This window comes from Saimiri boliviensis, chromosome 10 (assembly GCF_048565385.1).
Source record: "Saimiri boliviensis isolate mSaiBol1 chromosome 10, mSaiBol1.pri, whole genome shotgun sequence".
NCBI lineage: Eukaryota > Metazoa > Chordata > Mammalia > Primates > Cebidae > Saimiri > Saimiri boliviensis.
The window spans coordinates 82,715,167-82,740,717 of record NC_133458.1 but is presented as its reverse complement, the minus strand read 5'-3'; the positions used below and the strand labels follow the sequence as shown (position 1 = coordinate 82,740,717).

At 37.1% G+C, this 25,551-nt stretch overlaps 2 protein-coding genes across 5 annotated transcripts in view; one reads left to right on the top strand and one right to left on the bottom strand.

Annotated features, from left to right (window-relative positions):
* Nucleotides 1–25,551, bottom strand: part of LRRC72 (leucine rich repeat containing 72) — a 163,231-nt gene that overhangs the window by 99,536 nt on the left and 38,144 nt on the right. The gene's annotated exons all lie outside the window — the stretch shown is intronic.
* On the top strand, nt 17,589–22,883 carry SOSTDC1 (sclerostin domain containing 1). The gene is made up of 2 exons (XM_003938669.4): nt 17,589–17,927; nt 20,626–22,883. The coding sequence occupies exons 1-2, from the start codon at nt 17,723–17,725 to the stop codon at nt 21,039–21,041; spliced, it is 621 nt and encodes a 206-aa protein (XP_003938718.1). The 5' UTR covers nt 17,589–17,722; the 3' UTR covers nt 21,042–22,883.

Here is a 25,551-nt window from a genome sequence, read left to right as displayed (position 1 = left end):
GTCCCTACTCAGTCTGTACAATTCCTTCAGGCCCAGAGGCTCTGGAATTACATATCCTTCTGGGTCCTTGGAATTGTCAATGAATGTGGTTACCATGCCTTTCTGAAGCTTGGTCTTCTGTCTGGACACTGTCAGTAAATAGGTTTGGCTTCCTGTCTTTCATGAAGTGCACATGCCCAGCCCATTTTTCCACTCTCACTCTTTATCTCTGCCCACCTACCTGGATAAAGGAATGGAAAAAACAGGGGGATAAAAACCTAACAGTTCAAAACAAATATCCCACCACATTTATAAAGGAGAAAATCTGAAAATACTCTACATATTCATCAACAGAAAACTGGATAAATAGACTATGGTACATCCATACAACCCGTACAATGAAGGGGTTAAAAAGAATGGGGTAAATCTGTTTACTTGACATAGGAAAATATCCAATATAGATAATTAAGTGCAAAATGTAATTGGAAAAGTTATATGTATAGCATGATCCAGTTTATATAAAAATATAAAATATATATGTATGTGTATATTTATAAGCATGTATAAGTATGTGCACATTTATAAGTATGTTTAGGTATATATATGTATGTGTACCTAAACATGATTATAAATGCAAAAAATACTGGAAAACATCACAATAAACTCTTAAATGTGATTATCTCTAAAGAATGACATTGGAAGAAGAGGTGGATTTTATCCTTCTACATAATAAATTATTTACATTTTTTACAACATGTACATGTTATTTCTCAAAATTTGTATAACCTAAGTTTTAAAAAAGGTAGAAATCTGTACAGTCTTTTTCATAGCAATCATTTTTGCATTTGTTCAATACATTTTTAAATAAGTTTAAGTATTGTCAAGTAATCTTGTTAATTTTCATGTTACTGTTGTGGGAGCAGGGAGAAGAATACTTGTTCAGAAAATATGAAAATTTAATGCAGTATTCCTTTTCAAGCCTCCTAAATTAAATAAACATTTAAAAATCTGCATTTTTCCCTCTGCTATTTTAATGTTTCATTTTATTATATTTTAAATTATTCTTACTAATCATAAATATATTTTGCTGTATGTTAGTGTTGGAAAAGTAAACCACACAATTGTATTGAGACTAAAAGAAATGTCCTCACATTACTTTAAGTTACAGTATCTAATTCTCATAGATCCATACTCTACATGTCTGGAAAAGCTCCCTTTTGCTCCAGTTATCCTTGTCTTTCTTTCCCATTGCTTGATTAATTAAGTCTATACATTTAAAAACACTTCAAGGAGCAGAATTTTGAATTATGGCAAGAATATTTACAGGAAGGAAAGGTTTTCTAGGCGGGAGGAATGATATATGTAGAGGCATGAAAGCATTAAATAGTCATGAGTATGAGAAACTACCACTGAAGCACAAAATGTAAACAAGGGAGTGGCAAGAAATCAGAGTCTCTGGCTCATGAAGGTGTTTGTTTATTATGCAAGCAAAGGGAAACAACAATTTTTGAATGAGATGTTCAGATATGCATTTTACAAACATCATCTGGATCTCACTGCAGAGAGTACATTTTATGATGATGAGACTGGAAGGCAAGAGATCAGTTAAGAAGTTAAGACAGCAGTTAAGGCAAATGATGAAAACTTGAACGAAGCTTGTAGCTAAATGGGCAATAAAAAAGGAGATATAAGAAATGTGTATTACCTATGGTTTCACATAAAACACAGGGAATAGATTTCATAAGTCTGTACGAATATATCTATATTCGTTCAATTGACTTGAGAATTACTGAAAGCAAGGAGTGAAACTTTAAAATCTAGAAACATGATTAGGTGACTGTAGATATATAAAGAAAAGTCTTAAACCAGTATAATAGGTTTCTAAACCTATTATATCATAATAATGTTGTAGGAAAGCATCCTCGTGAAATTGCTTCAGTAGCTGGACAGATTCTTTTCTTTTTTTTTTTTTTTTATGTTTCAGGGTACATGTGCAGGCTGTGCATGTTTGTAACATAAGTAAATGTGTGCCATGGTAGTTTGCTCCATCTATCAACCCATCATGTAGGTATTAAGCCCAGCATGCATTAGGTCTTTTCCCTAATGCTCTCCAGCCCTGGACAGATTCTTGAGTTCTCTTTTCATATGGTTTGGCTGTGCCCCTCCCAAATCTTATCTTGAATTTCCACACATTGTGGGAGGGACCATGTGGGAAGAAACTGAATTATGGTGGCAAGTTTTTCCTGTGCTGTTCTTGTGATAGTGAATAAATCTCACAAGATCAGATGTTTTAAAAAAGAGGAATTTCCCTACACAAGCTATCTCTCTTTATCTGCTGCCATCCATGTAAAATGTTACTTGCTCTTTCTTGCCTTCCACCATGATTGTGAGGCTTCCCCAGCCACATGCAAGTCTAATTAAACCTCTTTCTTTTGTAAATTTCCTAGTCTCAGGTATGTCTTTATCAGCAGCATGAAAACAGACTAATACAGTTTCTATTTGTTTCTTAGACACCTTGCCTTGGATTCCTATCAGCAACCTAACCTTGTCTTAACTCAGCCTATACTCATTATTGTCTCAGACAACCCTCTTTCTCCTGACACTACAGTCTCCCATTCACTCAGGTTTTAAACATTTTTTTTCACTCCCTCTCCAATTGCCTACCAACCTAAACTCCATAGTATCTCTAATCTCTGTCCTAGTCTTTCTTCAAGTTCAGGATTGTATTCTTTTTCAATTGGACTCTCAAAATAATGTTTCTCCTCCTGTGTTCTAACATAACCACACCTAATCCATCTTACACATTGCAGCTGGATTCAGCATCCCAAAACATAGTGTTGATATTGTCCCTGTTTCAAATCTGTTAAGGCTAGTAGAAATTTCAATTATTACAATTACTTTGGAAAACTCTTTGGTATTATCTCCTAAAGTTGAGCACAGACAAACCCTGTATCACTCTATCTTCCAGGCTGGAGTAGGGTGGTGCGGTCTTGGCTCACCGCAATCTCTGCCTCCTGGATTCAAGCAAGTCTCCTGAGCCTCGGTCTCCTGAGTAGCTGGGATTACAGGATACACCACCACGCCTGCCTAATTTTGGTATTTTTAGTAGAGGCAGGGTTTCATCATGTTGTCCAGGCTGGTCTTGAACCCCCAACCTCAGGTGATCTGTCCACCTCAGCCTCCCAGAGTGCTGATATTACAGGTGTGAACCACTGTGCTCAACTGATATTGGAAATTTTCTATCACTTGACCTGGATGGAGGTTGCATTCTGCTTTCTCTTTAGGAGAAGAAAAATAAACACACACAGAGGAGGATCTAAGATGGCCAAATAGGAACAGCTCCAGAGTGCAGTTCCCAGCAAGAACAACACAGAGGGTGAGTGATCACTGCATTTCCAAACACGTTTTCACTGTCCACAGACCAGGAGATTCCCAGGCAGAAAAGCACCACGAGTTTTCAGCATGGCTGGTGCCACGGGTTGGCGCACAGAAACTCACACAAATCTGGGTGGCCATTTTAACTGGTGCCAGGAATGCCTGGGAGACACAGCCGCCCATTCAACTGAAAGGGGGGCTGAGACAGGGAGCCAGGCAATCTGGCTCAGTGGGTACCACCCCCACAAAACAAGCAGTCTGAAATGCTCTGGATTGAGAGTTTCACAGGAAGCACAGCTGGACCCAGGACAGTCCAGCTCAGTAGGGGGAAGGGCATCCGCCACTACCAAGGCAGTCCACCAGTACTGAGGCAGTTCACACAGCAGCTGGGCAGAGGTTGCGGCAGCTCAGCAATGCCTCTGGGGGCAGACTGTGACTAGACTACTCTGTGCAGGGCAGGGCATCTCTGAAAAAAGGCAGCAGCATGTCAGGAACTTATAAATAAAGCTGACATTCCTAGGTCAGAGCACCTGGGAAAAGAGGCAGTTATGAGTTCCACTTGAGCAGACTTAAAGATACCTGCCCAGCAGCTCTGCACGGAACAATGGAGTTTCCAGCACAGCACTTGAGCTCCTATAAGGGACAGACTGTGCCTTCAAGCAGCTCCCTTACCCCTGTATGCCCAAAGAGACACCTCATAAAGGAGAGCTCATGCTGACATCAGGCAGGTACCCTTCTGGGACGAAGATAACAGAAGAAGAAACTGGCAGCAACCCTTACTTTTCTGCAGCCCCTGTGGGTGATCCCCAGGCAAGCAGGGTCTAGAGTGGACTTCCAGTAGTCCTAAGAGGGGCCTGACAGTTAGAAGGAAAACTAAGAAACAGAAAGAAATAACTTCATTATCAACAAAAAGGACATCCACTCAGAGACCCCATTTGAAAGTCACCAACTACAAAGACCACAGGTAGATAAAGCCACTAAGATGGGAAGAAACCAGTGCAAAAATGGATGAAAACACCAAAAACCAGAACATCTCTACTCCTCCAAGGGATCACAACTCCTCATCAGCTAGGGATCAAAGATGGATGGAGAATGAATCTGATGAATTGACAGAAATGGGCCTCAGAAGGTGGGTAATAACAAACTTCTCAGAGCTAAAAGAACACGTGCTAACCCAATGCAAAGAAACTAAGAACCTAGAAAAAAGGTTAGATGAGATGCTAACTAGAATAAACAGCTTAGAGAAGAATATAAATGACTTGATGGAGCTGAAAAACACAGCACAAGAACTTCACGAAGCATACGCAAGTTTCAATAGAATTGACCAAGAGGAAGAAAGGATATCAGAGATTGGAGATTAATTCAATTAAATAAAATGAGAAGGCAAGAATAGAGAAAAAGGAGTGAAAAGAAATGAACAAAGCCTCCAAGAAATATGGGATTATGTGAAAAGACCTAATCTACATTTGATAGGTGTACCTGAATGTGACAGAGAGAAAGAATCCAAGCTGGAAAACACTCTTCAGGATATTATCCAGGAGAACTTCCCCAACCATTCAAGTCCAGGAAATACAGAGAATACCACAAAGCTTTTCCTCAAGAAGAGCAACCCCAAGGCATATGATTGTCTGATTCACCAGGGTTGAAATGAAAGAAAAAATGCTAAGGGCAGCCAGAGAGAAAGATCTGGTTACCCACAAAGGGAAGCCTATCAGATTCACAGCAGATTTCTCTGCAGAAACCCTACAAGCTAGAAGAGAGTGGGGACTAATATTCAACATCCTTAAAGAAAAGAACTTTCAACCCAGAATTTCATTTCCAGCCAAACTAAGCTTCATAAGCAAATAAGAAAAAAAATTCTTTACAAACAAGCAATTGCTGAGAGATTTTGTCACCACCAGGCCTGCCTTATGAGAGCTCCTGAAAGAAGCGTTAAACAAGGAAAGGAACAACCAGTACCAGCCACTTCAAAAAAGTACCAAATGTGAAAGACCATCAACACAATGTAGAAAATGCATCAGCTAACGGGCAAAACACCCAGCTAGCATCAAAATGGCAGGATCAAATTCACATATAACAATATGAATCCTACATGTAAATGGGCTAAATGCCCCAGTCAAAAGACACAGACTGGCAAATTGGATAAAAATCAAGACTAATCAGTTTGCTGTATTCAGGAAACCCATCTCACGTGCAAGGACACACATAGGCTAAAAATAAAGGGATGGAGGAAGATTTATCAAGCAAATGGAGAGCAAAAAAAAAAAAAAAAAAAAAAAAAAAGCAGGAGTTGCAATCATAGTCTCCGATAAAATGGACTTTAAACCAACAAAGATCAAAAGAGACAAAGAAGGGTATTACATAAGGTAAAAGGATCAATGCATCAAAAAGAGCTAATGATCCTAAACATATATGCACCGAACACAGGAGCACCCAGGTACATAAGTTCTTAATGACCTACAAAGGGACTTAGACTCCCACATAATAATAGTGGGAGACTTTAACACTCCACTGTCAATATTAGACAGATCCATGAGACAGAAAATTAACACAGATATCCAAGACTTGAACTCAGATCTGGACCAAGTGGACCTAATAGATATCTACAGAAATTTCCACCCCAAATCCACAGAATATACATTCTTCTCAGCATCACATTGCACCTACTCTAAAACTGACCACATAATTGGAAGTAAATCACTCCTTAGCAAATGGGAAAGAATGGAAATCATAACAAACAGTCTCTAAGACCACAGGGCAATCAAATTAGAACTCAGCAAGAAACTAGCTCAAGACCGCACAACTTCATGGAAACTGAACAACTTGCTCCTGAATGTTGACTGGATAAACAATGAAATGAAGGCAGAAATAAAGATGTTCTTTGAAACCAACGAGAATGAAGACACAATGTACCAGAATCTCTGGGACACATTTAAAGCAGTGTCTAGAGAAATGTAGAGCAATAAATGCCCACATGAGAAAAGAGGAAAGATCTAAAATTGACACCCTATCATCAAAATTGACAGAGCTAGAGGAGCAAGATCAAAAAAACTCAAAACCTAGCAGAAGACAAGAAATAGCTAAGATCAGACTAGAACTGAAGGAGATAGAGACACAAAAAAACCCTTCAAAAATTAATAAATCCAGGAGCAGGTTTTTTGAAAAGATCTACAAAACAGACAGACCACTGGCCAGATTCATAAAAAAGAAAAGGGAAGAGAATCTAAGAGATGCAATAAAAAACGTAAAAGGGAACATCACCACTGATTCCACAGAAATACAAACTATTATCAGAGATTACCACAAACAACTCTATGCACATAAACCAGTAAACCTGGAAGAAATGGATAAATTCCTGGACACTTGTACCTCCCAAGCCTAAACCAGGAAGAAGTTGAAACCTTGAGCAGACTAATAACAAGGACTGAAGTTGAGGCAGCAATTAATAGCCCACCAACCAAAAAAGCCCAGGTCCAGATGGGTTCACAGCTGAATTCTACCAGATGTACCGAGAGGAGCTGGTACCATTCCTTTTGAAACTTTTCCAAACAATACAAAAAGAGGGAATGCTTCCCAAATCATTTTATGAGACCAACATCATCCTGATACCAACATCATCCTGATACCAAAACCCAGCAGACTCGACAAAAAAGAAAACTTCAGCCAATATTCATGATGAATATCGATGCAAAAATTTTCAATAAAATACTGGAAAACCGATTGCAACAGTACATCAAAAAGCTTATCCATCAGGATCAAGTAGGCTTCATCCTGGGGACGCAAGGGTGGTTCAACATACGCAAGTCTATAAACATAATTCACCACATAAACAGAACCAAAGACAAAAACCAAATGATTATCTCAGTAGATGCAGAGAAGGTCTTCAACAAAATTCAACAGCACTTTATGCTAAAAATTCTCAATAAACTAGGTATTGAAGAAACATATCTCAAAACAATAAAAGCTATTTACAATAAACCTAAGGCCAATATCATACTGAATGGGCAAAAATTGGAAGCATTCCCTTTGAAATCCTGCACTAGACAAGGATGCCCTCTCTCACCACTCCTATTCAATATAGTATTGGAAGTTCTAGCCAGAGCAGTTAGGCAAGGGAAAAAAAAAAAGGGGTATTCAATTAGGAAAGGAGGAAGTGAAATTGTCTCTATTTGCAGATGACATGATTGTATACTTAGAAGACCCTATCATCTCAGCCCAAAATCTCCTTAAACTGATAAGCAACTTCAGCAAAGTTTCAGGATACAAAATCAAAGTGCAGAAAGCACAAGCATATCTATACACCAATAATAGACTAACAGAGAGCCAAATCATGAGCGAACTACCATTCACAATTGCTACAAAGAGAACACAATACCTAGGAATACAACTAACAAAGGATGTAAAGGACCTCTTCAAGGAGAACTACAAACCACTGCTCAATGAAATAAGAGAGGACACAAACAGATGGAGAGACATTCCATGCTCATGGTTAGGAAGAATCAATATTGTGAAAATGGCCATAGTGCCCAAAGTAATCTATAGATTCAACACTATCTCCATCAAGTTACCAATGACCTTCTTCACAGAACTGGAAAAAACCACCTTACATTTCATATGGAACCAAAAGAGAGCCCACATAGCCAAGACAATCCTAAGCAATAAGAACAAAGCCGGAGGCACCATGCTACCTGATTTCAAACTATACTGCAAGGCTACAGTAATCAAAACAGCATGGTACTGGTACCAAAACAGAGATACAGTCCAACGGAACAGAACAGAGGCCTTGGAGGCAATGTCACACATCTACAACCATCGGATCTTTGACAAACTGACAAAAACAAGCAATGGGGAAAGGATTCCCTGTTTCATAAATGGTGCTGGGAAAACTGGCTAGCAATGTGCAGAAAGCAGAAACTGGACCCCTTCCTGACATCTTACACTAAAATTAACTCCAGATGTATTAAAGACTTAAGCATAAAACCTAACACCATAAAAACCCTAGAAGAAAACCTAGGCAAACCATTCGAGACATAGGCATAGGCAAGGTCATCATGACTAAAACGCCAAAAGCATTGGCAACAAAAGCCAAAATAGACAAATGGGACCTAATTAAATTCTAGAGCTTCTGTATAGCAAAAGAAACAATCATTAGAGTGAACCAGCAACCAACAGAATGGGAAAAAATTTTTGCAAACTACCCATCTGACAATGGGCTAATATCCAGAATCTTTAAAGAACTAAAACAGATTTACAAGAAAAAAACAAACAAACCCATCCAAAAGTGGGCAAAGGATATGAACAGACACTTTTCAAAAGAAGACATATATGAGGTCAACAAACTTATGAAAAAAATGCTAGTCATCACTGATTATTAGAGAAATGCAAATCAAAACCACATTGAGATACCATTTCACATCAGTTAGAATGGTGATCCTTAAAAAATCTGGAGACAACAGATGCTGGAGAGGATGTGGAGAAATAGGAACACTTTTACACTGTTGGTGGGAGTGTAAACTAGTTCAACCATTGTGGAAGACAGTGTGGTGATTCCTCAAGGACCTAGAAACAGAAATTTCATTTGACCCAGCAATGCCATTACTGGGTATATACCCAAAGGATTATAAATCATTCTATTATAAAGACACATGCACGCATATGTTCATAGTGGCACTGTTTACAATAGCAAAGACCTGGAACCAACTCAAATGCCCATGGACGATAGACTGGACAAGGAAAATGTGGTACATATACACCATGGAATACTATGCAGCCATAGAAAATGATGAATTAGTGTCCTTTGTAAGGACATAGATGAATCTGGAAACCATCATTCTCAGCAAACTGATACAAGAACAAAAAATCAGAGACTGCATGTTCTCACTCATAGGCTGGTGTTGAATAATGAGAAAAGAGGGACACAGGGAGGGGAGCATCACAACTGGGGTCTGTTGGGGAACCAAGGGAGGGACAGCAGGGGGTAGGGAGGTCAGGGAGGGATAACATGGGAAGAAATACCAGATGTAGGTGACAGGGGGTATGGAGGCAGCAAAGCACATTGCCATGTGTGTACCTATGCAACAATCCTGCATGATCTGCACATGTAACCCAGAGACTGAAGTACAATAAAAAATAAAAATAAACACACATGTATACACATATACATCCTTCAATAGCTCTCCATTGTCTAACAAATAATGTCCAAATTTCTGAAATGTAAAGCAGGATTGTAGTCAATAATCTGCTCCAACCTACCTTTCCATTCAATGGAGTCAAACTTATTTCCTTCCCAATGTGAACCCCTTCATCCCAGCTATGTTGCTGCTGTGAAATCCCCTATGCCAGCAGTTCCCAACATTTTTGGCACCATGGACCCATTTTGGAAAATGATTTTTCCATGGATAGGGCCAGGGATAGGGATGGTTTCAAGATGAAACTATTCCACCACAGATCATCAGGCCTTAGTTAAGAGTCTCATAAGGAACTTGCAATGTAGATCCCTGACACGTGCAATTCACAATAGGGTTCGCATCCTATGAGATCTAATGCACTGCTGATGTGACAGGAGGAGGTGCTCAGGTGGTCATGCTCACTCCCTAACCACTCACCTCCTGCTGTGTGGTGCACTTTCTAGCAGGCCATGGACCAGTACTGGTTCGTGGCCCTGGCATTGTGATCACTGCCCTACACCACAGATACCACCTGTATGTAACTTGGAAGCAAATTATTTTATTTAAAATATGAAAATGGAAATTGGAAATTTCTGCAAGGACTTTTTGTTTCTAGGAGAGACTGTGGCAATGTTGGGCCAAATCCTACTAGGTTCTGTAGCATCCTGACCTGACACACCATGAAACTTCATACTATAAAGTCTCTAAGTCCAAGTCTCTACCAGTGATGTAAGAACATAACTGACTTAGGCCTTGCCATGAGACCTGCTTGTCCTTGAATAAGGGACTCCTTAGGAAAGAGTGAAGCAACACTGCATATGACCAGGAATAGGAGCCCAATTTGGCTGTGGGATGTCATTAAGTCTGGTGGACAGTACAAAATCACAAGGCTCAAAGTATTTTACCTAAACCCTTCATCAATGCTGATCTCTGAGCAAACTAGAAGTGGCTGCCAGAATTTCTAGTGAGTGATATTACTACTATAGGTAGTAAGTGTTATGGTTCTTGGTGTCCTTTTCAGTGAAACAAAGCATTAATCAGCACTGAGGGACACTGAGAGTATCCAGTCCCTAGGGAGAAATAAATATAGGAGAAGGAAACGAGTTAGGGTGTGGGCCTTGAGGGCTGAGTTTTACTGCAGGGTTTCCATTTGATTCTGCAAACTGGAAGAACCTGGAGCACAGGCCCAGTTAAACAGAATAGGCAACCCTCAGGGGGATCATAAGGCTAGGCCACAGTTATGAGGTCATATGTGTATCCTATAACAGTTACTTCAAACTTTAGCATGCTTAAGAATCTCTTGGAAAGCTTGCTGAAACACAGGTTCCTGAGCACCAACCCAAGGGGATTCTGACTCAAGTCTGAGGTCAGGCCTAAAATTTGCATATGTAACAAGCTCCCAGGAGAACCATTGTTTTACAGGAACTATTAGGGTGGTGGCAGGAAACTAATTCCAGTCCGCATTCACCACTGGGGGCAGCATATAGAATATGCTGCCAGCCTTTGTCAGATTTAGTTTAGGGACTATGTGGACTGAACACACAGAATGAGGACATTGATTCCTACTGTGAGATGTAATAAATTGAAGTAAAAAGGACAACTTCCTACAGGCACTCATTTGTGCAATCAGATGGAAGCCCTGTCCCTCCTGTCCTCACCTACTCCCTAGCACTTGCTTGTGAAGTATCTGGGTGGGGGCTGTTGGCATCTAGTGGGTACAGCCCAGGGATCCTGCTAAACATCCCCCACAACAGAACTTTCCAGCCCAGATGTCAATAGTGTGGAGACTGGAGGAACCCTATCTAGATCTCTGTCAATTGGATTTGAGATTTTTCATTTGGGTTTTATATCAGGTTACAAAGGGCATTGTAAGCTGGGTTCTCTAATGTTATTCATGGTGAGTCAGTTTATAATAAATGAAGCATTATATTCAACAAGTAAGACCAGCAAGCATTCAAACAAAATACAAATAAAGAGACAACTAAGGAAGGTGATTAGGGAGAAAGAAAGAAAATTGTACAAGAGTAAGTTAAGGGGAGTTCCTTTAGTAAAATCTAAACAGGAGCTTTCTGGAACAGGAAGAGAGGGTAGGCTTCATGTCTCATTCAACTTTGCCTGGATGACACCATCTTTAAAAGACTGGGGACAATAGACACTAATATGAAATGAATGAAAGTAATTAGCTCATTTTTGTTTTAAGGATTTTTATGAATGAAGATTCTATAGTAGTTTGATGCATTTTTTTTTTCTAAACTTATAACAGCTAATCACTTTTCCACTTAACAAGTGCTGTCCTATTAAGGGGATCCTTAATCCTAATCTCAGAATAATTTTAAGCCAGAGAGGAGCAGAAATAGTTTGTCCTTGCATTCAATAAATACTTTTGGTTTATATTTATGGTAATCCCCTTTATCTGTGATTTTGCTTTCCTTGGTTTCACTAAAGGGAAAATTCGAGAAACAAACAATTGCTAAATTTGAAATTACACACCGTTCTGAGTAGCATGATGAAATCACATGCCATCTCTTGCTGCATCTCACCAAGGAAGTGAATCCTCCCACTGTCCAGCATTTCCACATTGTCTGCACCACATGCTTTTAGTCACTTAGTGACTGTATATGTTATCAGATCGTCTGTTACGCATCGAAGTGCTGTGTGTTCAAGGAACTCTTATTTTACTTCATAACGGCTCCAAAGCACAAGAGCAGTGATGCTGACAATTCAGATATGCTAAAGAGAAGCCATAAAGTGTTTCCTTTAAGGGAAAAGGTGAAAGCTTTTGACTTAATAGAGAAAAAAAATCATACGGTGAATTTACTAAGATCTATGGTAAGAAAGAAACTTTGATTCATGAAAGAAGAAAAAATATTTCTGCTACTTATGCTGTGGCTCTTCAAACTGCACAAGTTACAGTACATGGTAAGTGCTTAGTTAAGATGGAAACGGCATTAAATTTCTGGATAGGAGAGATGAACAGAAATGTGTTCCAAATGACGGCAGTCAGGTTCGGAACTACCAGAAGTTTCAGGCATTCACTAGAGGTGTTGGAACATACGCCCTGGAGATAAGGGATGCTGTTGTATTCTGATGCATGCCCTATTAATATTTAAAAACAATTGGTTAGACTAATTTTTTAATTATATTTTAGGTTTTGGGGTACATGTGAAGGACATGCAAGATTGTTGCATAGGTACACACATGGCAGTGTGATTTGCTGCCTTCCTCCTCATCACCTATATCTAGCATTTCCCCCCACACTATGTCTCCCCAACTCCCCACCCACTGCTGTCCCTCCCTAATTCCGCCCCCCTCCACAGACCCCAGTGTGTGATGCTCCCCTCCCTGTAATGACATTTATCCATTATCTCTTACTTTGTTGGGCTAAACAAATCTCCCTTCTCTCAACTTTTTGTTCTTTACCTTAAATAGGGTAATCATATTTTTGTTCAGACATCTCTAGTCTTTCCAAACTCATGTTTATAATTTGAAGGCTATAATATAAAACAGTACTCCTAGATTCATATTAAATGACTATTTTTTTCCACATTTCTTCTGTGCCCAGTTTTGTGCTAGATACTTTCATATATTTTTGTTCCTTGGTGAGTAGGTAAGCTTGGTCATGTTTTGCAGATGAAGAAACTGACTAAGGGAGTTTCAGAAAGTGTAACTGACTTGAACAACACAGGAGTTAGGGAGCTGACCCCTGTACAGTTGAAAATTCACATAGAACTTCTCCCTCCCCAAAAACTTAACTACTAATAGCCTACAGTCAGCTAGCAGCCTTACCAATAACATAAACAGTTGATTAACACATATTTTAAAAATTATATATATATATAATAGAGTATATGATATACTCTATTCTTAAAGTAAGCTAGAGAAAAGAAAATATTATTAATAAAATAGTAAGGAAGAGAAAATACATTTATTCTTCATTAAGTAGAAGTGGATCATCATAAGACACATCTTCCTCCCCACTGTCTTCACACTGAGTAGGCTAAGAGAGGAATAAAAGGAGGGTTGGTCTTGCTGTCTCAGGGGTGGCAGAGGTGGCAGAAAATCCAGGTATAAGTGGATCCTCACAGTCCAAAGCTGTGTGGTTCAAGGGTCAACTGTATATCCAAGTTCATAGAGATTGTAAATGGCAGAACTAAGATCCAAATTCAGATTTTCAAATTCAATTTCCAAGTCATACGATAAATGATACTATTTAGAAAATCAAAATTAGTTTCCAGCTTTTGCAAATCAAGCCCCTAGTAGTAATTCTAATACCATTATTTGATTGTTAATAATACCACCATATTGATGACTCAGCTGAGGCTAGAAAATAAGTCTTTAAAGAAATTTCTTATTTTTATATTACTTTTCTTGATACACAGCTGAGAATCAAAAATAAGTCTTAACACTCTTCCAGAGAGTGAAAGTTGCACAGTCGCCAAGTCTAATGATTCCACATCTGATGCTCTCAAGGCCCTAGCATTATTCACAAAAAGACTTAATTACAAGTAACGTTGTACTGATTATCTATGCAACGTAACAAATTATCCCAAACTTAGTTAAAACAATAAGCATTTGTTATCTCATAGTTCCTGTGGGTGCCTCAGGTTTGATGTCCCTCCTAAAGTTTTCATTCATGTTGTAGCCAGGGTTGCAGCCTCATCTGAAAGACTACCTGTGAGAGGATTTGCTTCTAAGCTCACTCACATGGTTGTTGATGGAATTCTCACCCATTTGGTTGAGGGGCTAATTTATTTCCTTGTTGGTTACAGGCATCAGTTCCTTGTTTCATGGACCTTTCTATGGGGAAATACACATTATGGTAGCTGGCTTCCACCAAAGCAAGCAAGTGAGAGCGTGAGAGCAGCCAGAAACACAGAAGTCACAGCTTTTTGAAAACCTGATCATAGAAGTAACATCTCATCATGTTAGTATGTTATCACGTTTACTACATTCTTCCCAAACTCAAGGAAAGGGGATTGCTACAAGGATGTGAATATCATGAGAAGGGGATTATAGGGAGCCAGCTTAGTAACTGCCTACCACAAATATTAACCAATCTTTTTATGTGAAAGAATGTATTTGCTATATATCTTAAATACTTAATTTAACCAGTAATTCTACAATACCAATAAGATAGAAATGGTTGTTTTTTCCCAAGTCTTGCCAAGTCATTAGGCAACTAGCTGTTCTGGCACATGTATGCTGGATTGAGACTTGAGCAGACAGTGGGAAGAGAGAACAAGGAAAGTTTTCTCAGTGCTAGTACCATCGAAACTGAGATTGGAAGGAAAATTAGGTGATTAGCCAAAGAAGAGGGTGAGGAAAGAGTGTTCTATGTTAAGGGAATAACATGCACATATTAACGACTGGAGATGAGAAAGAATCAATTTCAATATTAAACATCTATATTCATTCTTCTTGGGTTATTATAGTTTGTGGTTATTTTCACTTGATCTCAGCCAAAAGGCCTAGAAGCAATAGTTTGTGGTTATTTTTAATGGAACTATTTTAAATTGATCAGAATAACTGTTAAATTTATGATTATTTCTGTTTTATCATAGTAGTTTTTCTTCTTTTATTTATTTTGAGACGGGGTCTCACACTTGCCCAGGCTAGAGCGTTGCAGTACTATCACAGCTCACTACAGCCTCAACCTCTCAGGCTCAAGCTTTCCTCCTTAGCATCCCGAGTAGCTGGGACTAAAGGTGTGAATCACCACACTCAGCTAGTTTTTATTTTATTTCTGCAGAGATGCAGTCTCACTATGTTGTCCAGGCTGGTCTTGAATTCCAGTGCTCAAGCAATCCTCCTGACTTGGCCTTCCAGAGTGCTGGGATTACAGACAGAAGCCACTGCACCCAGCCTCAAAGTAGTTTTCTAGACGTCTGTCAGGTAAATTGGGCCCAAGAACTCTAGGTTTGTCTTGTCCACAGGCACAACTACCTTGTCTTCTCTTCTAATTTTGCTTCTGTCTGAGGTGATATCCTAAGGCTGAGCCTACAGAATATTACGTGCAGGAGATATAACAACTATGTATGAATTTGGTCAATCTCATTAGCCCAACCTGATAATTAAATTCCAATTAAAATATCTCCTGCTTCTGACACACAAAATAATAAAAAGTAGTGAGGAACAGATTAGATTATTTTGACCTTTTAATTTCCTTTAGGTATTGGGTCTGTGGGTCAGTGATTAATATTAATATACTTTGCGTAATTAACATCGAATCCCCTGATAAGTAGGACAAGAAATTCTTCATAGTTAGTATTTAAGAAGGATGCCTGCAATTTCCATTTGCACAAAATAAATGGACATGATTTTTTAGGAAGGATGTTAGAATAAATGACTACATCCAACCTTAGGATAAAGATATATTGTTAGTAGGAAGTATATGTCCATTAAATTGATTGTCTGACTCTGTTTTTTAAACTTTTTATTATATAGAATTTGAAACATACACAAGAATAAACAGAATTTTACTTTACCATCCTTCTCTAACAGCCATCAAGTTATAACTAATCTTTTGCCACTCACACCTCTAACCTCCTCATATTATTTTTAAAGCTTATTCTAGCTTATTCCATATAATATAAAAGATTATATAAAATCCTTTCATCTAAGGATATTCCAGTATATACCTCTAATAGAGAAGCATTGTTTTAAAACAAAAATACAGTACCATTTCTGTCCTAAAAAAGAACAGTAATTTCTTTCTATTTTAATAGCTTTCCTTTATTATTACTTTCCTTATTTTTACTTTCTTTTTATAGTGAGAGAGATGAATAGATAATTGATGGTGGAATCAGGGCTGATTTTACCCCTACGGGTCATTTGGCAATGTTTGGAGATATTTTTGTTACCAACTAGGGGGTGTTACTGGCGTCTAGTGGGTAGAAGCAGGGATGCTGAAAAACACACAGGACAGTCCCCCAATAATAAAGAACTGTCTCTTCCAAAATTTCAGTAGTGCTACTATGGAGAAATTCAGGTAGACAAACAGATGAATAGCAGTTACAATGGACAAATGCTTATACAGAAAAGAGATACAAAATTAAGTGAGTTAGGTAGCCACACAAAGGACAAAAAAGGATTTATAATTGAAAAGGTGATTCGGAATAGTTAATCCAATTGAGATGTCCCGTAATGGAATTTCATGATTTTTTTAAAGGGATGATCAGTGGCCAATAATTAATTAAAGGAACACGTGTTTGGGTATGGGTAAAGTAATTCAGAAAAATAGGTTTCTTACTTGGGCAGCAGAGTCTAATGAACAAAATATTTAGTAAATTTATGAGTAGAATCCATGTTCTGCAGCAAAGAAAAAAATATAGAAAAAATTATTTTGAATTTGCTAAACAATAATCTGTCAGAAATGGCTTTGTTTTGTATAAAACAATGCTATGGATATTAATGCTTGTGACATTTTTAAGATGAAAATGAATATTAGTTACTTTAACGCAGACAGAACTCTGCTTATTATTCTCCACACAGAACCCCTGGCAATAATTTACCTAGCGGCACAGTAGTTCATGCAGATCAAAGCTGCATTATTTAAGCATGTCCAGGGGGCAGGTTTTAGCTCTGTGCCTTTTACTTTAAGGAAAAAAATATATTGGTTTGCTTCTTGAGAGAAAGCAAGGTTTAGCTAACTAGGTGCTTCATGCAAGTCCTACAATATTTAAACTCACATGAATTCCTCCTGCTACTGGGAGAAACCCCCTTCCTGCCCCAAATACTCTAAAATCTGAGGAAAGTATAGAACAATAGTGAGAAAGCCAATCTCTTCAAATGAACAGCAGTGTATTTTCATTTAAATTAAACCCGAATGTTAACCAGATTCAGGAAAGGAAATGGCAGGGGAGAGTCTGTCGTTGATATAGAATGTGCCTGCCTGCTCACAACATCAGCTCACAGACAAGTGATGAAGTCCAACTCTGAAATTTCAGGCAATTTGTATACCAAGCTCCTCCTTTTCTGCAGTCTTCTTTTCCATTGGTAAAATGCTTTTGCAGGGTCATGTAGGGATCCCACCCCTTCTCTGTGTTTTCACTCTGAAGCTCTACACAACTTTACACCTGAATGAATGCCAAACCTCGGTGGATATATAAAGGGAAGCTTGAGGAGGAATTTCACAGTTACAGTGCAGAAGCAGAGGCAAAGGAATTAACCAGCTCTTTAGCCAAGCAAATCCTCTACTCACCATGCTTCCTCCTGCCATTCATTTCTATCTTCTTCCCCTTGCATGTATCCTAATGAAAAGCTGTTTGGCTTTTAAAAATGATGCTACAGAAATCCTTTATTCACATGTGGTTAAACCTGTTCCAGCACACCCCAGCAGCAACAGCACGTTGAATCAAGCCAGGAATGGAGGCAGGCATTTCAGTAACGCTGGACTGGATCAGAACAGTAAGTGTGTTTTACTTGCACAGATTTTTTTTTTTATTTTCTGGTAGCATTAGCTCACATTCCTGTAGCATTGTTTTATATCCCTGTAGCATTAAACTATCAATATCACTATATATATATATAATGATATTGGTAATATACAGTTATATGTATGTATATAACGATATTGGTTAGTTACCAATATCGTTTTATATATATATATGTATATATATACATATATAAAAAACTATATATATATAATTATATTGGTTAGTTACCAGTATATAACTATACATTTTGTGAAACAATCTGGGAGTAATCTGCTGCATGTGTAGGCTGGCATTCTTCCCTAGGTAATGATTTTAAAGTTAACATAACTAAAACAGTGATTTAATAATGCAAGCACAGACTTAAGTTTTATCAAACATTCACAAAGAAAACATTTCCAGGAATTAGACTGTTGTTTTGTCAAAATCATGCAAAATGAGAGTTTTTAAAAGCATTGTTCTAGATTGCTCAAGTTCAGGTTGTTTTGTCAATGTATTTCGGGGCATGTGCAATTTTGGTAAAGTGTATAAAGGTAACTAACCACAAATATGTATAGGGAATTACAAGGGAAAAAAGGAAGCTTCCAGGAGAAAAAAAGTTGCTTACATTGGATTTTTAAAATATGTCTACAGAGATAGTTGAAAGTTTTGATGATGCCCAATGTAAAAGAGGGATAAACTAAAAATGTTGGAGAATCGCATTTTTCTAAAATAATTCCTTGTTGTCAAGTTCAAAATTTAGATAATTGTATATTTCTGTGACAGATTGGGGACATCTTTGTAACTTAAGAGATTTAAAACAACAGCACAGTAGTGTTTTCTTATACAGGGAACATTTTTTTTTTTCCTTTTCTGCTTGTTTAGTTGACATGCTAATTGACCACTTGTTACGGGGATTCAAATTTCTCCTAACTTTTGTTTCCATCATTTCCTTTAGAAGAGGTCACATGCTAATAATCAGGTTTTAAGAGAGAGAGAAACAGTGCACAGGAAATCTTACACAAATCTTTTGCCTCTCCTTCTTTACTCCATTCAACTACAAAAAGTAGTTTTGACCTTTGAAAAGTCAAAGCAAATATGACTGCTAGTGTCTAAGAAAGCTAAGATGTTTTAACTTTCATGAAGATGGTTGCTTTTAAGTACACAGGACATATCTGATTATTATTAGATTACTGAGCAATGTGGTGGGTATTCATTGTCAATGAACTGTCACTGCAAAAATGCCAAATCTGTATATACACAGGAACAGAAAGCTTGACAAGTCAAAATTATTTCTGGCTATTTCCAGGTGCATTCCTGAGGCAGCTGCAGGAAGGTGAGCTGGAGGCAGACTCAGGCACGCTGAGCACACTGTCCAGCCAAACAATTTACACTTTACATTTAATCCCACAGTTCTTGATTTCTATGCATGTATGTGTATGTACATGAATTTTTCCACAACCATCACATTCCCCTTAGGCTATAACTCTTACCTTAGAAGTACTGGGATACAGAGATGAAGTAAAACTCCTGATTCAGTTTCTATTTTGATGTAGCTTTTACTAGTCTTTGTAGAACCACTTCAATGTCTCTTATAATTTTTATTTTTAAAATGTCAGCAGCCTGTACTTTTAAACATCCTTTTTTTTTTCCTGGTTGGCAAACTTTATTTTTTTCAAGCTTGTTATAGGCAAGGCAATTCTCCTCAAGTTTGGATAACAAAGCAATGATAAAGAAAACTTAAAATATTTCAAGATTAATTTTTGCTTTAATTACATAAGGCATGTAACAAGAAACAGCCAATTAGATAACATACCTATCAGTCAAATCCAAATAACGGAAACAAAAAGTTTGCCATGACCAATATTCGGGAAATGAACACCCTGGTTCCTTTTGCAGTTGTAAATCAGACATGTTAGGCACTTTTCTGCCATAAAATTCATGGAAATGTAGCCAAGTTGTTATGGCAACCATACGTTCCTTATTTAGGGGCTTTTATATTCTTTGAATCTTGAGTTATAGTGGCATTTTGCATTTCAAACATTTTACTGTTCATATTTTTTAAAAGACAATTTGGGAATTTGTGTTTAAAACATAGTTATTAAGTTTGATATGCAAAATGTCAGACATTATACACATATGTATGTATGAGGCTCTGCAGCTAAAATCAATAATTGAAATAAAACATTACCAAGTGCATATGTATTTACACAATATTTAAATACCTTCCACATTTTCTCAACAGATTTTTTTAAAGCCTAATTAAAAGCACTTAACAGACATTAACCAATATGACCCTTGAGAAAGAGAATTTTAAAGTATACTGTTTTAACTTACTGAAGAATCAATATTTACACATAAATGGAAGAGCTGCTAACCCCTTATTGGAGAGATTAAGAAAACTGGATTTTCAAACACTCTAATAAGCAATTAGCTAATGTTATACATGAAAAATCAGGCGTAGATTTTTTTTTCCCCCAAAAGAGTTATAGCCATGTAAACTAATGATTTTCATGAAAGTGTCTCTATACTATCCCGGCAGATCTTTTCATTGTGAAAATGAAATAGGTACTGACTTTGTATTTGGCAATTTACTGTCATTTGGCTGCTATTTTTGTCATTGCAGATCACTTTTTAAGAAAGTTTTCATTTGCTTTTTGTCTCTGATGCACATTCTTTTTTATTTCTTGCAGCTCAGGTTCAAGTGGGTTGCCGAGAACTGCGTTCCACCAAATACATCTCTGATGGCCAGTGCACCAGCATCAGCCCTCTGAAGGAGCTGGTGTGTGCTGGCGAGTGCTTGCCCCTGCCAGTGCTCCCTAACTGGATTGGAGGAGGTTATGGAACAAAGTACTGGAGCAGGAGGAGCTCCCAGGAGTGGCGGTGTGTCAATGACAAAACCCGTACCCAGAGAATCCAGCTGCAATGCCAAGATGGCAGCACGCGCACCTACAAAATCACAGTAGTCACTGCCTGCAAGTGCAAGAGGTACACCCGCCAGCACAACGAGTCCAGTCACAACTTTGAGAGCATGTCACCTGCCAAGCCAGTCCAGCATCACAGAGAGCGGAAGAGAGCCAGCAAATCCAGCAAGCACAGCATGAGTTAGAACTCAGACTCCCATAACTAGACTTACTAGTATCCATCTGCTTTACAGATTTGATTGCTTGGAAGACTCAAGCCTGCCATTGCTATTTTCTCACTTGAAAGTATATGCTTTCTGCTTTGATCAAACCCAGCAAGCTGTCCTAAGTATCAGGACCTTCTTTGGGAATAATTTTCCCTTTTCAAGTTTTTCAAGATGTATGTATATCCATGAATGCAATTTGCATTTAAATTCCATGTATCATGTAGTTTTAATTCCCCATTGATCTTAAAAGACTGTTGATACTATATATATCAGTGAATCATTATATTTTAAAACAGAAAAGGGCTTCTCAGTTACCCTCCATCTCCTGGTCCATCCCTTCTTGCAAACAAATCCCCTTCAAAACAGAAAAGTTAAAAAAAAAATTGTTGCCATGAATCTCCCCAGTAACATTTCAGAAAGGTGCTTTTTTGGTACTCTTCATGGGAACAGTTTAGCAGCCATGAGTGATCTTCCTTTGAAAGAGAATAAAAGACCTTGTGACATTTCGCTTTAAAAATAAGCCCTGTAGCTTTTACAGTCGCATAGTATGAAATTATACCCTGCATGCAGACCCTTGCTTGGAATGGAATGCCAGAAATGCATGGCAGCAGCTAATAAGTAAAGCTGATTAACTATTTATTTGTCAATGTTATTATTTAATGAGCTTTCACATGTGATCTTTTTCAAAATGTTAATTTGTTAATGTTTTGAAGCTTTTTCATGGACCTAAATATTTTCTATATGATTTGTGGTTGATTTAGAAATATGAAAATACATGTTGTAGATATGTAAAATGAATATGTTAGTCTCCTTATTACATATATGTTTCACGGTGAACTTTATCAATAGTATGGATCTTTTTAAATCAATAAGATGCTTTGTAAAGTTGAAATACGTAATACTTTCTTGTTTAATCTGTGCAATCAGAAGGTGTCTTAACCTTTAATTCAATTGTTTCTTTTAACAAAAATAAACACTGCTAGAAGTTATTGTTGTTGCCTCTAACATGTATAAAAAGGTGAAAAAATTATAGAATAAATGTATAAGAATAATTGCTTTTTTTTAATTAGTCACAGTCAGGCTTTGACAGAAGTATCTATTCTAAGAGAGGAGAGACAGGGAGACAGGGAGACCCCTTCTTCAGTAAATGGGAGGTTGCCAAAGTTGGGTAGCAGTCCAGCAATGATCAGTCATGAGAATATCAGATCTACATATACCAATGGATGCCAAGCCTGCTGCTCATTGTAATCACCAGGGGGAGATATTACATGACCCAATGCCCAGGTTTTGATCCACATTACATCAGAATTTCTTGGGCTCAAATGTTAGCATTTTGTTAAGTTTTCCAGGTAATCTCAACGTGCAGCTAAATTTGAGAAAGGAAGGAATTGTGAAGAAATCAGTATCTTATGTTGGAGAACTTTGAATACTATTGTATAGCTCACAAACCAAAAGAAAGAAAGAAAGGAAAAAAAAGAAATCAAAGGAAACAAAAACTAAGATTTTAGTGTTTTCAATTTTGTGTTGTTGTTATGTTAAGCAACATAGTATCTTGAAGCAGATTATACAGTTGAAGGATTGTTGTGTCAATTCAATCAAATGATCGATTTCATTACTCCAAATGAAGAAAACCAAAGAGGCTCAGTTAGGTATTGATAGTGTTTTCTGGGTTTTCCCTTTTGGGATGCTGAACATTAATAACTCCTTAGTACTTTTTTTGTAATTACAAGTCTGCAAATCACATGTAACTTACGTATAGCATACTAAGCTACACAAGAACATTAATATTGTCGCTTCCCTGTGAGAAGTAGAAGCATCTAACAAAAACTCTAGATTTTATAATAATGCTAACTGTTATACCATAAAATAAACAAATCTTAGCCTACTACTGATTTCTCTTTCAGTCTTAATAAGCATCTTAAATTATTTCATATTATATCATCATATTACTATATAAAAATCCATAATCATTATAGGTTGAATATACCAAAAATGTATTGCTTCATATTCCTATTTTACCTGTCCATCCTCAATGTGGGATATTTAAGATAATACAGAAAACTTCAGATACAGACACTTATTTATTCCTTCTCAGCAAGACAGCATCTTCTGTAGAAGGCCTTAGAGACAGTTTGAAGAATTAGTGTGCCCTATAATCTGAGGCATAAAAAGTATTTGATCTGACAACAACTTTTCACAATCAAGAAGACTATGTTGTTGCCTTTTACTAAAACAAAGGTCTTAGTGATAATAAAATGCTAAAATCTTCAGTGATTTGATTCCTAATAGTGTATTGGCGAATTGACCATAAATATACTAAGAAAAAAGAAATGTAATAGAAGCAGCTTATAAAAAAGACTTCTATAGTTTCTGCTAAGTCAAGAATTGGATCTATTTCTAATGATAACATTCAATTTACTGATCCCTTTCAGATCATGTTACATTGATGATACATTCATTGCATTGTCTTTAACGTCAAATGACGGGGAAAGATCAGCAGTCAATAAGAAAGGCCTAGAATAAAATCAGTGTCTCAGTGAAGTAAAAATTAAAAACCAAAAGAAAGAATAGTTTTCCAGTTATTATTTTAAAATACTAAAAGTCATACATGTCTCAACTGTTAATTATATTTTGTGATTTATTGTCAGTTAACTCATGTGTTCCAATCTGATAAACTATGCATAATTTTATTATCACCTTAGTAACTGTCATCTCAAAATGGTAGATTATAATAATTTTAGCACATTCTTACCTCTAGTTTACATTTATAATATCTATCCATGAAATGATAGACATTATGAATGTAAATTAGAGGTATTCTTAGTTAAATTTAATAAGCATATTTAATTTAATTAAATTATTAATTTATTAAATTTATTTTGGCCACTATAGATCAAGGACTTTTAAAGTGATTTCACAGATACATAAACAAATGAATAGACATAAACATATTGTTATCTATAGATTAATATATTGACATATATATTAACAAGAATGAAAGAAAAATTCATAACATATATACAAATGACTAATATATAGTATGCTAGACCTATGCCAAACATGGACATAAAACTTATAAAAATATCTATTTGCAGGCTGGGCACGGTGGCCCATGCCTGTAGTCCCAGAAGTTTGGGAGGCCGAGGCGGGTGGATCACTTGAGGTTAGGAGTTCAAGACCAGCCTGGCCAACATGGTGAGACCTTGTCTCTACTAAAAATACAAAAATTAGCTGGGTATGGTGGCGCATGACTGTAATCCCAGCTACTTGGGAGGCTGAGGCATGAGAATCGCTTGAAGACGGGAGGTGGAAGTTGCAGTGAGCCGAGATTGCTCCACTGCAGTCCAGCCTGGGCAACAGAGTGAGACTCATCTAAATATATATATATATATATATATATATATATATATATATATATGCAAAAAATATTTTAACTACAGATCATTTACAGTTATTAATTTATGTTAGTTACAACCAACCAATAATTGGCAACACACTGTTGGCCATGTTTATTTCACTATATATTTTTTGAAAAGGAATCAAAATTAGAATGTGTATGTTAAATAACAGAGACAAAGCCTTGATTCATTTCTGCCCTATTATCAAAAGAGTAAGGTTTTACCAGGGGATCTTGCAGTATCATCCACCCCATAAATCACTGCAGAATATCTACTACATATTATCCAATAGATGCTCAATGGAACGGTTGAACGAAGAATCTGTGAGTAGAAAGAATAACATTTAGCAGCAGACAAATCAGAAAACTTCCAAATTTCTGAATAAAATTAAAGCTTTTGAAAGCTTAAATTCAGTATGTTGCAGTTTTCTCTGTTTGCCACCATCATGAAATTTTAGATATCAAAATATAATTCATTACATTTGGAATTAAAACATGATTTAGATTATATTAGCCTCTAAAAATCCTTTTTAATCCTAAAATGGTAATTCACTCCATGCCCTAAATTCATTATTTATATGCTTTAGATGATCATATCATACTAATTAAAAATGAAATCCATGGCAAGGTTTTGATGGAATCACTGTAGAAACTGAGAAGGCGTTCAGTGGAGACATAACTTAGGATGCTCATTGTGAAAAAGCAGCATTCTCTTGTTAGAATGTTTCCTTCCCTCAAAGGCAGGGAGATATGACTCTCATCTTCGTTTCATTGGAACCTATTAAAATATAGCTCTGTGTTGAATGATATGAATCTAGATTTGTGAACTAGGTAGACATCTGGTCACCAGAAATCTCTGTTGCAGCCAAAAAGAGATCCACTGAAATAGATATCCCAAAAGACATTGTATTTGTCAGTGACATTTTCAGTTCCTTATCATTCTTAATGTGATAGCTAATTTCACATTTGGTACATTTTCTGCATATTTTGCAAATTGTCTTGGAGAGCTATAGGGTAACAACTACTGCAGAAATCTTGAAATTTCAAAGGGAAGATAGTTTGGTTTCCAGGTTCAAAAATTGATTAACATGA

What these genes read in the sequence shown, in the direction of transcription:
- SOSTDC1 (XM_003938669.4), top strand. Translation starts at nt 17,723, where the DNA reads ATGCTTCCTCCTGCCATTCATTTCTATCTTCTTCCCCTTGCATGTATC. An exon ending in CGCTGGACTGGATCAGAACA is followed by an intron (nt 17,928 to 20,625) that starts GTAAGTGTGTTT and finishes TATTTCTTGCAG; the next exon opens with CTCAGGTTCAAGTGGGTTGC.